The 13,619-nt window shown below is 37.6% G+C and overlaps 1 protein-coding gene across 6 annotated transcripts in view; it reads left to right on the top strand.

The window, feature by feature from the left end:
• The window catches only part of LOC108966779 (cationic amino acid transporter 2), a 25,337-nt gene extending 11,718 nt beyond the window's left edge, over nt 1–13,619 (top strand). For 5 of the 6 annotated variants that reach the window (XM_018929838.1, XM_018929836.1, XM_018929835.1 and 2 more), the window contains 8 exons: nt 6,072–6,431; nt 6,506–6,790; nt 6,879–6,983; nt 7,048–7,578; nt 7,639–7,741; nt 8,342–8,532; nt 8,596–8,871; nt 9,082–11,436. In XM_018929838.1, the coding sequence (XP_018785383.1) occupies nt 6,191–6,431; nt 6,506–6,790; nt 6,879–6,983; nt 7,048–7,578; nt 7,639–7,741; nt 8,342–8,532; nt 8,596–8,871; nt 9,082–10,727 (3,378 nt within the window). In that variant the 5' untranslated portion in view covers nt 6,072–6,190 and the 3' untranslated portion in view covers nt 10,728–11,436. Of the gene's footprint in view, nt 1–6,071; nt 6,432–6,505; nt 6,791–6,878; nt 6,984–7,047; nt 7,579–7,638; nt 7,742–8,341; nt 8,533–8,595; nt 8,872–9,081; nt 11,437–13,123 lie in introns of those variants that run through there. The other variant, XM_018929839.1, reaches the window with a different exon arrangement.

The raw sequence follows: 13,619 nt of genomic DNA, 5'->3' as shown, positions 1-13,619 counted from the left end.
TTTTTAACCCTTAAAAGTTCCACCAAAGCAATTTCAAATCAAATATTCTACTTCTTCTTTCCGACCATAGTTCGACCGYAAATAATTTTTCGTTTCATTTTTCTAAATTATCTCTCTTCTCTAATGATTTTCAATAGACTATGAAATTATTTCACATTTAACCATTTTCAAGGACTTCTGCACTGGTCTACTGCTAGCGTTTCGTTTCAGAAAGAATGCGACCATGAAGTTTCGAAACGGATGGTTATTCCTAAGGGCTTTAGCTGTAATATTTTCGTAATTTTTTGTTTTTTTTTTTTCAATTGAAAATTAATACTATAAAGCATGACATTGCAACAATAATTTTCAATGTTTTACATTTTTGATTAGTGATCTTGGGCGACAGCAATAAATCTCCTCATTCACAAATCTTTTTGATAGAATTTCAGTCTGGTCGTTCCAATTCAATGCAATCCAGCTAAACGTAAAAACCTACAAGATCCAGWCAGTATCAAGGTCGGGTAGCTGAGTTGCTCTCTCATTTCCATTGACAGGAGCATTTGAAATCTCTTTAACTCTGCTAAACGACTTGACAATTGCGGTTATTGACTTGATGATTCGTTGAAACAATATTTTCGCATGATCTGGCTAATGCCTGGTGTAAAACCTGCCCAGTGAGCAAATACACCTACTTATATTGTATATATATACGTACATATGTGTCTAACCACCTGCATGTAAACGATGCGTCATGGTAATCTATTTTGGTGTATTTCTTAAAATTACCTCTTGAATCAGTGCTTGGTGTTTCCCTTATTTACTTATTTACTTAATTACGCGAATTTAAGATAATCAATTAGCATTTGGCATATGGTTTTCTCTTACCCGCCAACCGCTAACTTTCCCTCGCCAAAGCTACCACTTTGTGCATGTGTATGTATGTAGTTTTTGTTTGGTTTACACGGCGTATGAGTATCGTGACTGCGTGCGTGTTATTGGCAGCAATAAAAAGCATTCTGCGCTTATACTTATTGTTTGTCACTTAAGAACGCTCGAGCCGCAGCGCTTGCGTTTATCGAAAAGCAAACAAGTTGATAAGACYATGCTTACGTACAAACAAATTTGTGATTTTTTGTGTGTTTTTTGTTGCTAAAGACTTATAACTATTGCATATTTATATGCAATCGCTTTATATAGCGCCAATTATACACAAATATTGGTTTAATCAAATAGTAGTTATTGCTTTCGGCGATCTATGGGCGAATATAAGATWTTTCATATTTGCGTTATTGGGTTATGGATTCATAATTATTTTAATTTTTGCTTATTAAACAATGAACTCTATTCGAAACACAGATTGTAACACCAGAAGATAACGTTGGAGGCCCATGGAGTGTCTGTATAAATCATCAGCTTGAATTTGGGAATCGTGTATACGGTGTTTTCTCATCAAAAATATACTCATTTGTCCGTACTACCGATATCGAACTATTATAGCATATAGCTGCTATACAAACTCACCGCTCAAAATCAAGTGCTTGTATGGCAAACTTTTTTATTTGCGAATATATCTCTTTGAAATTCAGCACAGATTATTTTCCAAAGCAACGATATAATCTCCAAAGAAATTTTTCAGATCGAACCACTATAGCATATAGCTGCCATACAAACTCACCGCTCAAAATCAAGTGCTTGTATGGCAAACTTTTTTATTTGCCAATATATCTCTTTGAAATTTGGCACGGATTATTTTCCAAAGCAACGATATAATATTCGAAGAAATTTTTTTAAATCGAATTTCTATAGCATATAGCTGCCATACAAACTGACCGCTCAAAATCAAGTTCTTGTGTGAGAAACTTTCACATTTGACGAGATATATACACGAAATTTGACATAATCTCTTTYTTAAGACAATGCTATAATMTCTGAAGAAARATTTCAGATCGGTTCACTATAACATATAGCTGYMATACAAAYCCTCCGCTTAAAATCAAGTGYTTGTATSGCAAACTTTTTTATTTGTCAAGATATCTTCTTGATATTTGGCAGCACTTATTCTCCAAAGCAACGATGTAATCTGCGAAAAAATTGTTCAGATCGAACTACTATAGCATATAGCCGKCATACAAACTCTCCACTAAAAATGAAGAAAAAGAAGAGGAAAGATCGTTTTATACCATTTTCTGTTAAAATAAATACAACTGTGAAGGGTATTATAGCTTCGCTACAGTCGAATTTAATTTTTTCTTGTTTTTGTTTTTTAAAAATYTCTTCAAGCAGCAACAACACAGCCATTTTGGCATATAAAGTAGCCAACCAGTTGTTAATATGTTGGTGATAGGTTAAAAACTTTTCATAGGCCCCTAAACTACTGTTATACATGTTTCTGGATAATTAATTAGTTATGTGCGACACACGTGCTCATAATTACATATAATATATAGTATATATTTTTGTATTATTATTTAAGGTGTTTCCCCCATCGATTAGCGCGAGCTCGATGATATTGAAAAAAATATGTGTGTGACTCACATTACTACTGAGAGTGAGTGTTTAATCACATCTAAGTAATCATCTTRGTGTTAAATGCTCGCATATTAACGTTTTTATAATAAAAATCAGTTTGACTTAACTAAAACTGAACCATTTACTTAAATACGTATACGTGCAGCAACAACAATTTAACACTAAGTTGAGTACAGCTGATTGATCAGCAACGCCGACGCTCTCTTGGCCAAACTTATTTAGGAGAGAGGCAATRTATCAGGCTGTGTGAAAAGTGATAAGTCATAGCCGAACGCGCAGTCATCCATCAAAATATGTATGCATTATCAGCAATTGTAGGTGATTTTCTGAATTTATTGAGCTAACCAGTRGCTTATAAAGAAAAATATAATTAATTGTATTCAAAAATGTTAAGCTGTCAGGCGGACGTTTACCTATACATATGCATGAGAGATTACATTTTAAGTAGCAAACGATTTAAATTTCTCTTTAACTAAGTCTTTGTGCTGCCACTGCTTAAAGGCTTCTATTCAAAGCACTAMCCAGAAGTTATGCTTGTATCATTTGATAATATGAAAATGCCCTGCTTCAATGGCTGATAAGCAGAGAATGTGCTGCAAAGTAGCGCGCCAAGTGAAGCCCTGCGCACTGACCTATATACCATAAAATGGGATAACCACAATCAGTGGTTCTATTAATAAAGTATAGTATTTAAATTTCAATTAAGAAAAAATTAATTAAAGATTATTTTATATGATTTGCTGGTGTAAAGCATAAATTCAAAGAATGCATTAACGATTTCGAAACGCCGATCCATTGGACTTTGCGCTGCAGCTATGCAAATTCGTGCAGGAATGTTTGCGATTTGCTTATAATTGTAAAATGCGATACACTATATATGCAGGCAGCAGGTGAATACCCATATATACATACATACACAAAAGCCCACTTGCTTTATTTGGCAAACAATGCAAGCAATCGCATCGATTACAAATTATTTTTATGACTTATTTATTGGGCAAAAAAGCAGCTGGGTGGCTCTTATTGATATTTCAGCTTCAGCAAGTCACTGCGATAAAAATCAAAATAATTTTAAGTAAGAAAAAAGGGTTATTATTTGGTTGTACGGAAGCTAWATTACTTTTCACAAGCACAAAAGATCCAAAAAATTTGATTTTGAATGTTCAGTTTATATGACAGCTATGTATATGATGAAGTAGTCTGATCTGATCAATTTCTTCGGAGATTTCAACGTTCCCCTAAATAATAGTCTGCACCAAATTTCCTTATAATATATTAAGAAACAAAAAAGTKTTYTAWACAATCACWTAATTTYGATTGGTCMGTATGTATSGCAGCTATATGATATRGTTGACCGATCTGTACAATTTCTTYAGCGCTTGTAGCGTTGTGATTAGAAATAACTCAAGCAAAATTTAGGGGAGATATTTTATAAAATAAAAMAGATTTCTATGCAGGAACTTGATTTTGATGATTCARTTTATGTACMTATATGGCGGATATATGCTGTAGTTATTCAATCTGAAAAATGTCTGCCCAAATTATAGCGTTGTTAACAATTATTTGTCATGCCAAATTTTGTGATAATATTTAATTTAACAAAGTTTGGTATACAGGGATTGGATTTYTTCAATCAGTTTGTATGACAGCTATATGCTATAGTGGTCCGATTTGAACATTTTCTTCCACAATTGTAGGATTGTCTTTAAKAATAATTCACACCAAATTTATGGAAGATATCATCACAAATAAAAAAGTTTTCCCTACAAGGAGTGATTTTTTTTTTCAATCAGTTCGTACGGCAGCTATATAATACAGTGGTCCAATCTAAATAATTTCTTCCACAATTRTAGCATTGCTCATAGAAATAATGCGTGCTGAATCTCTTGAAAATATCTCGTCAAATAAGAAAGTTTTCCATACACGAACTAAACTTTGATTGTTCAGTTCGTATGGCAACTATATACTATAGTTGTGCTATATGGATAATTCCGACAAATTAGCAGCTTATTGAGGAGATAAGAACGTATGTAAACTTTCAGAACAATATCTCTAAGTCTAAGGGACTAGATCACCCRTTAAGCTATTCAGGGTATAAAAAGTTTAATGAATGCGCGTTTGCATAAGTGTGGATAATTGAATAAGTTTATTTATGACTAACGTTGCATACAAGGCAATCGCACACCATCTACGACAAAAAAAAACGTAAAAATCGAATAACTTTCTAAGCTACGTAGCATCGAAAATATATATAAGAATTTTAATAGCTTTCTTGATAAAATCTTGCTGTCGTTCGGGGCTCCTTACAGTGTTGTTTTGCTATAACAAAGCRCATAGCTGGCTGAAATTCGCCTACAAGTTGAGTTCCTTCCAAAAACGAGCTGCTCTCAGCCAATATCGGATCCAGAATATCTTTCTCTGTTTCCTTCCTGTAAATACTGCTATAACCAAGGACATAAACTGAGGTAACATTTACTTGAAATTCGGCTACAATTTGARTGCCTACCAGAGGAGGATCCAGATTTTCTTTTTTTGTTCCACCCCGTAAATAATTCTGCGACAAAGGGCATAAGTGTTTACTTGAAATTCGGCTGTAAGTTGAGTTCCTTTCAAAAAATGAGCTGCTCTCAACCAGAAGCGGATCCTAAATTTCTTTCTGGAGGGGTTCAATTATTTCCTTTTAATATTGTTGTTACTGCCTAAAATCCTCAGACTCTGAATAAAAACCACCGTTTTTGAGGATGAGAAAAACGAGTTCTTAGAAGGTAGCGGATAAAGAATTTATTTTTGGGAGGGTTTACCTTTCAACATACTACTCGTATATGTTTAATATTACTGTTAGTTCCTAAATTCCTTTGATTTTAAACAAAAACCACCGATTTTGAAGGAGAGAAAAAGTAGCTGTTCTCAGCCAGTAGTTTATCCAGAATGCCTTTCTGGGAGGTTTTTCTCAYAACATGCTAYTTTTYAGTATTTTTAATATTGTTGYTGCYGYGTAAMTTCCTCTGATTTTGAATRAAAAYCAYCTACTTTTGRKTCGAAGGGTTTTGACACCMGTGAATCCGCCGCTGCCCTCAGCTTTATACATWATTTTTATAGATATAATGCTAAACACACCTGTAATAATGCCTGTAATAATTATAAGTTGAATAGCAACGTAAAACAAGTTGCCTCACTTGTACTTACCCAGGTTATCTACAGCTTACCTCTCCAGAGCCACTTACAAGCGCGCTCCCATTTCACTGGAATGTGCAAGTTATGGCACCTATAACGCTCAGTCTAGCGATTACAGCGGCTCGTTATAAATTTACTACTATACGCGTATAGACAACATTCTTATCGAAAGACAATGCCGCTAGTCATCTTCTAGCAATACAGACATAAGTACAATTAACGCAATAATCAAATTAACTGCGCGACTACCGATGGAAAAACGTTGATCTAATTGAGTGCTACAAAATATTATAGAAACCATTACTGAAAAGTTAGTCGTACAGTAATGACACATTATATTATTTTCTTAAACGTTAGTATTAATGACACATTAAATTATTTCGTTACAGGTTCCTCAGCATTAGCTTGAGTCACTAGCAGTCTTACAACACTTCGGCACGCATACGATAACTCCTCGCACTTCTCTTAGCGACAGTTTTACTGCAAGCCGTGTTGCAGCTACACAAAAATGCCACCGCAAACAACTTATTGGAAAGTGTTGACACGCCGAAAAGTTTTGTCCAATGAGGGCGCGGAGTCTGACACAAAGCTGAATCGTGTGCTCGGCTTATTCGATCTGACCGCACTAGGCGTTGGTTCCACCTTGGGCGCAGGCGTTTATGTGTTAGCTGGGCAAATAGCACGCGATCAGGCGGGACCCTCTGTGATGCTGTCGTTCGCAATCGCCGCACTGGCTTCCTTACTAGCAGGTAATGTAGACGATTGGCAAGTGCATCTAAATCTGGTTTTTTGTTAATTTTTTTTTTTTTTTACTTTAACACAGGCATTTGTTATGCGGAGTTTGGCGCGCGTGTGCCTAAAGCCGGTTCGGCTTATGTCTACAGCTATGTTTGTATCGGTGAGTTTGCGGCCTTTGTCATCGGCTGGAATCTGATGTTGGAGTATATTATTGGCACGGCGAGTGTTTGTCGTGGCATCAGTCTCTATTTGGATACGCTAATCAACGATACGCTCAAGCACACCTTCGCCGAGATAGCGCCAATTAACATTAGTTTCCTCGGCAGCTACTTCGATTTCTTTGCATGCGGTCTAGTTATTGTTTTTGGTGGTATGTGTAACAAAATAAGAAAATAAAGTAGCGAAGATATCACAATTTGAGTTTTTCTTCAACGTGTTTTTTTCCTCATTTTTTGCAGTTGCTTTGGCCTTTGGCGTGGAGACTTCAGCGCTGGCTAACAACTTTTGCACGAGCCTCAACATCTTCATACTATTGTTTGTGATAATTTTTGGCGCTATTAAAGGTGAGCTACTTACAATATACTAAGCTTACCTTAGTATGCTTACCTCTGCTTTCCCTATTTTCAGCAAATTTCGCCAACTGGTCTATCGATCCGCAAGCTATCAATGCCACCACCACCGCAACGGGCAACATCGGTGCCGGTGGTTTTTTTCCGTTTGGCTTCGCCGGCACACTGAAAGGTGCCGCCACTTGCTTTTTCGGCTTTGTGGGCTTTGACTGCATCGCCACTACCGGCGAAGAGGTGCGCAATCCGCGCCGCAACATACCACGTTCCATCCTRCTCTCGCTGTTAATCATATTTCTTTGCTATTTCGGCGTCTCAACAGTGCTGACACTCATGGTGCCCTACTACGAGCAAGACCCGAATGCGCCACTGCCATTTGCTTTCAAACAAGTCGGCTGGACGTTCGCCATGTGGGTCGTGGCGATCGGTGGACTGATCGGTTTGTTGGCCAGTTTATTTGGCGCCTTATTTCCATTGCCGCGCGTTATGTACTCCATGGCCGATGATGGCTTGCTATTTCGGTTTTTAGGCAAGATCAGTCCACGCTTTCGCGTGCCTGTTAATGGTTCGATCTTCGCCGCCATATTCACAGGTGCGTAGCATCAATCTCAMCGTTTAACGTTTTTATAATTATTAATTTATCGTGCTTCAGCGCTCATGGCGGGCTTGTTCGATCTGCAGCAGCTGGTTAGTCTCCTGTCTATTGGCACTTTGCTGGCCTACAGCGTGGTGGCTATATCAATTACCATACTCAGGTATACATATATCACATAACGGGATTTTCAATAGGGACGCTACAAAAKTAGACTGATAGGGACAGCAAACGACGCCATATTTTTCCCCTTCTTTTGACSTTTCTCTTCAGGAAAGTTTGCCATTTCATCATGCAGAGATATACGTTCAAACAGTGAGTCGAAGCCAATTGAAAGTTATACCACGACAACGTGCCGGCTCACACCGCCTTTCTTGTGAACAGCTACCTACCCAAGGCCGTAATCTGAACCCATCCCTTTAATTTTTTTTTTTTTTTTGTATTTCTTTGCCTGAAAAGGCCGAAAGGAAAGCATTTTGAGACGACGAAGCGGATCCAATCAGCATGCACCTCGGCTCTCATTTCTATTCCGAGGAATGACTTCCGTGACGTCTTCATTGCTTGGACACCCTGTATGCTTAAAAACCGTCGAAAATCGGGTTCAACTTCTGGACTTCTGCAAACGTGCCCGCGGTGGCCATGCAAAAGAAATCGAGTGCCATATTTTATTTAACAAAACCTTTGTAGCGCTCTCAATGAAAAACCCTTACAATTGATCAGCATTTTACTCTGTTTGCTCACACAACTTATACGAATTTGACAGGTACATGGAATCAGCTGATTCCGCGGATTGTGAAAGCGGTAATCAACCCTTAACCGAAAACTCTATGCTTACATCGTCAGGTACCAAAGTCACCGCTAAAGCTGTATTACTGCAATTGTTCAACTTCAAGCATCTGACCGCACCAAACTCGCTTTCCACGCGTATCGTTGGCACCTTAATAACAGTATTTTGTAAGCTTTTAATTTTTTTTTATGTTTTCATAAGTTTTAGCTTTAATCCACTGTTCTTTTTAGGTCTGCTGTCACTATTCATCGGTCTGATATTCAAAGAAGCTTACGATGCGCTGCTTGAAAACCAACTGTGGGTGCTTGTTCTATTGCCCATTTTAGTGTTATTTGCCATACTGACGCTGGTCATGATTTGCGTGCAACCCCGTGAGCAAGTCATAAAGACATTCCGCGTTCCTATAGTGCCGCTTTTACCAGCCATTAGCGTGTTTATCAACATCTACCTCATGTTACAGCTGGATGTGATGACTTGGATCCGTTTCGGTATTTGGATGTTGATTGGTGAGTATGTGTATTACGCTAGATTGCATGCTTTAGTTGCATAAAATACTAACTACAATTGGCATCAACCATTTTCGGAACTCGGAAACCTACACGTACCATATAAGCATGTTCCTTAGCGCTAAATTATTTAGTTGTACTAACCAAGATACTATTTTACTATTTACTCCCTACCTTCCTGTACACCACACCACCCAAAATACATTGCAGGCATACCAATATTCATTGCTTGTTGGTGCATGTATGACCTTGGTGATGTAACCAAACGGAATCCCGAGCGCGTGGCATTTGRGCGTGCCTTGAAAGAGAGCGCAAAACCGTCAGCCAATGGGCATTTAAATAAGAATGTGAAAACAAATGGTGTGCTTAAGAAGTCGAAGAGCGCGAATGGCGTGTCGAACAACAACACTTTAAGCGCACAAAATGARCACACGGTGAAAAGTCTAGACGAAATTATGAATATGAATGAAGTCAGCGATGACTTGATCGAGATGCGACATAATGGCAAAGTTTTCTACATTGAAGACAATCGCAGTCACTCGTCGAAAAATTCACTGGATAAATCGGATGGCGAGAAAGATGGCACACGTGAGGATGAAAAATCTGTGATAGCTATGCTGGACGATGTGTTGCAAGCGGCGGATACTGGCACTACAATAACATCCAATATGCCGGATTATCGCAAATTTAGCGTGGACTCCGARATGCTGCCGAGCGTAATCGAAATGAATACAATAGCGACCGTGCAYACGAGCAGTAACTCATCGGACGATTTGGAAGCGGTGCCYGAGGTGGAAAGCGGCAAGGGTTCCAGCTGTAGTAGTCTTAGCAGCGGTACTGAGCGTTTCACCGCCACCCAAGCAGTTGCAAAGCAATTAGTTGATGATATACTCAACAGCGCTGAGCTTACGGAAGCTTTGACACGCGAAAAATCGCTAAACGAAGCGGTGAATCTGAAAATTTCGAACGGCGGAACTRGCAGTGATGAAATTCCAACAAATCTCCTAAATTCCAACATTTTAACGGATAGCACTGAGCGTAAACCAAACAGCACGGAAGAGTATGATAGTACTGAGTTTAAGCCAAGTCGCACGGAGGCTAATGAGTCACTCACACGCAAGAACTCAAAATCCTCGTTACTCTCCATTGATGATCCCATACACTCGGAAAACTTTAGGAATAGACTGAGTAAAATTCTAATGCTCCCACCGGTACAARTAACGCCGCACAAAGCTCCGCAAAAGGAGCAARCATCGGCAGACAAAMCGGCAACGGCAAACTCYTCACCGCGACCGCAACTCAAGCATTCCAAAAGTGAAACGGACTTACGGCAACTCGTYTTGCAAGCAATTGTGAATACAGGGTTAGTCGAAGCAAACGACAACGCACCGTCCGATTCGAATGTCAATGGCATACCGAAACCACCGAAATTTGATCCAATACTCTACAAAACAATCAATAACTTGCGTTCTAACAAAGAACGACCCAGTTTACAGCGACTAATGGAAACCAACGAAACACTACATGCGCCCACGAAACCAGCCGAACCAACGGAAGAGCCRGCATTGCCATTTAAACAAAAGCTGGAAGCCGTATTGAAACGCGGTCCATCGCATCGCCTGCAACAGCGTCCCGAAGTAATGCCAATACGTCGACCCAAGTCCGTCGAGCCAATAAGAGTGCAAGAAGAAGCCGAGGAGCAATTAAAGCTTAGGCCCARATCAAATGGCAGCATTGCACGTTCGGAAAATAATCTCGCTACCAAAGTTAGCGTCGAAGACGGCGCGAATRTGTTAACGAACGCACGCAGCTTACTGAAGCACGTACCAAACGGCACCGTCGAGCTGTTTGGATAGCAGTCATCCGTTCAGGCCAAAATTTATAACGGATATTTACATGCATACATATTGTATATGTGTATGTATGTGCCTAAACCCTACTTAGCAGGGCAWACTATTTGTATTAACGTATTCAAAAACCTATATACTGCATTTTAGTATTGTAGTTGTTAAAGATATTTATTGCTGGAATTTATTAAACAAATATTTAGTCACAAATACTTAAAAAGCTCAAGTAAATGGCTCAAAGCCTTAGTGTAAGCTCGTTGTTGTAGGCGTAGTACTCGTTAGCTTAAATACTATTTTATTCCATAGGCCTAACACATAACTGTATTTGTATTGTTATTGTTGATAAGTGCGCAAACACATACAGACACTTATATATTAAGCGTAAGCCATATAAGCGCAGCTTAGAAAAGCTCAAAATGAGCACAAAAAAGCTTGCGTTTTATATATACCCTTAACAGAATATATTAATTTTGCCACCCAGCAGGTACCTTCGGGACCATATAAAATGTTTATATTGAGTAGTCGAAAAAGTCTTTTCGTATTTTGTCAATAGATGTCGTTGCAATCGTATATCTCCAGAGCTACCAATCGCATTGTATCATGCCATATATGTAGGGTTGGAAAAGTGCGAATGTAAGCYTCATTTCAACAAAAAAAAATTTAATTCGGGGAAGTTGAAAAAAAGTTACAGCTGTTCAGCAAAAGAATGCCACGCAAGCCACCAATGAAATTTGTGAAGTCGACGTAGATGATGTTGTATCAGTTCGTGTAGCACAACAATGGTTCCCACGATCGGAATGGAAATTTCGATCGACATATCATTGAAAAACTCGAAGAAATTATGGAAAAGATTGACCAGKACCGTCACATTAGAAGCCATGACATCGCTAAACAACTTAACATTCATCATCAAACGGCTTTAAACCATTTAAAAACGGCTGGCTACAAACAGAAGCTCGATGTTCGGGTACCACATGAATTGTCTGTGAAAAATTTAATGGACCAAATTACCGCAATTCTTTGCTGAAACAAAATGAAATCGAAACCATTTCTGAAGCGAATGGTAACAGGGGACGAAAAGTGTATCCAATACGGCAATACTAAGCGATAAAGATCATGGGTCATTCGTGTGGAAGCTCAACAAACGGTCGCAAAGCCAGGATTGACGCCTCGAAAGGTTGTGCAGAGTGTGAGGGATTGGAAAGGAATCAACCACTATGGCTACTCCAGTCTGGTCGAAAAATTACTTCTACATTTTACTATCAAGAACTAATGAGATTGACGCAAGCAATCGAAAAAAACAACTAGAACTGATCAACGAAAGAGCCTCGTCTTCGATCATCACAATGCTAGACCACACACATCTTTGATGACTCGGCAAAAAGTAAGAGAGCTTCGGTGGAAAATTTTGATGCATCCACCATATAGCCCTGACCTTGCACTATCGGACTACCATTCGTTTCAGTCATTGCAAAAAACTCTTAAAGGAGTACAGTTGGCATTAAGAGCAGCCTGTGAAAATTACTAGTCACAAATTTTTGTCGAGAAACTAGGCAAGCTTTACACTGATAGAATAATGTCTCTAGCGGAAAAATGATAAAAAGGGGTTGACCAAAATGCTGCATATTTGGTTCATCAAAATTTATTATGAATATAAAAAAAAATATGTTGAGGTTCGTTTAGAAATACGAAAAGATTTTTTCGACTTTGTAWGGAAAACTTTTTTAATTTACGAGATATCTCAAAGAAATTTGACGCAGATTATTATTTCAAGCAAAGATAGAATATTCGAAGAATTTTTTTTAGATCTGACCCCTAAAGCATATAGCTGTCATACAAACTGACCGATTAAATTGMCGTCCTTATATAGAAAAATTTTTTATTTGAAAATATATGTTGTCCAAATTTTATACACATTACTGTTCAAAACAACTGTACAATTTTCAAAGAAATTTTTCAGATCGGACCACTATAAAATCGAAAAATCATGTACTTGCATAGACAACTTTTATATTTGTGAAGGGTATGCTTGTTTCGGTCCAAGTTAACGATTTTTAATTTTTTAATTATAATTAAATTTTCTTTTTACTAAATTTGCATATACGTATGTATATGTGTACGTTAGTCCTTACTTAGCCTAAACTAATAACTAATCAGTCTCAATGTAACTACCTATATCTATACTGATTGCATGCCATTGCCAATCCCAATCAACTAATTTCTTTGCTGTATAATAAAAATTAATCAACGATTTCTAAATCTTTCAAAATTAACTCATATCAATAACGAATCTTACAACCATCAAGCGAGTACATGCAACTAACAAAACATAACTTTCTTCACCATATCTATACGTATTCGTATATACATATATGTTTGTACACATTCTTCTAACCACTCCACAGGCTTGTCAATATACTTTTTCTATGGACTACCAAATAGTTTAAGGCAGTTAAAGAGGCAGCGTAACGGTTGGCAAAAATTGACATACAGTAACTCGTTCTAATCATAAGTACACCACCATTTAACAGTATCTCTGTATAACAATGCACAAGTACATCTGTACATAAATATGTATATATATTGCATATATATCTGTTATGTGTAGCAAATATATATAATTATACGTATTTTTATAATAAAACTTTAATAAATAGCTAATGTAATTGGTTACAAGTAATTTAGTAAATAAGAAAATGTAARATAGTACATAAAAAGTGAGCTCCTAATATATATAATAAAACTTGTTAGTGAATCATAATAATTGTATGCGCAGGGCCACACACCAAAGACCACAGATAATACCGATTATTCGAGAACAAACCTATATTTTTACCATAAATGTAAATTCGAMGCATTGAATGGCACTATATATAAATAAATTTTATTAATTATAACGAA

This window comes from Bactrocera latifrons, unplaced genomic scaffold (genome assembly GCF_001853355.1).
Source record: "Bactrocera latifrons isolate USDA-ARS-PBARC rearing strain unplaced genomic scaffold, ASM185335v1 scaffold_17, whole genome shotgun sequence".
Taxonomy (NCBI): Eukaryota; Metazoa; Arthropoda; class Insecta; order Diptera; family Tephritidae; genus Bactrocera; species Bactrocera latifrons.
This window is presented reverse-complemented; position numbering and strand designations above follow the sequence as displayed.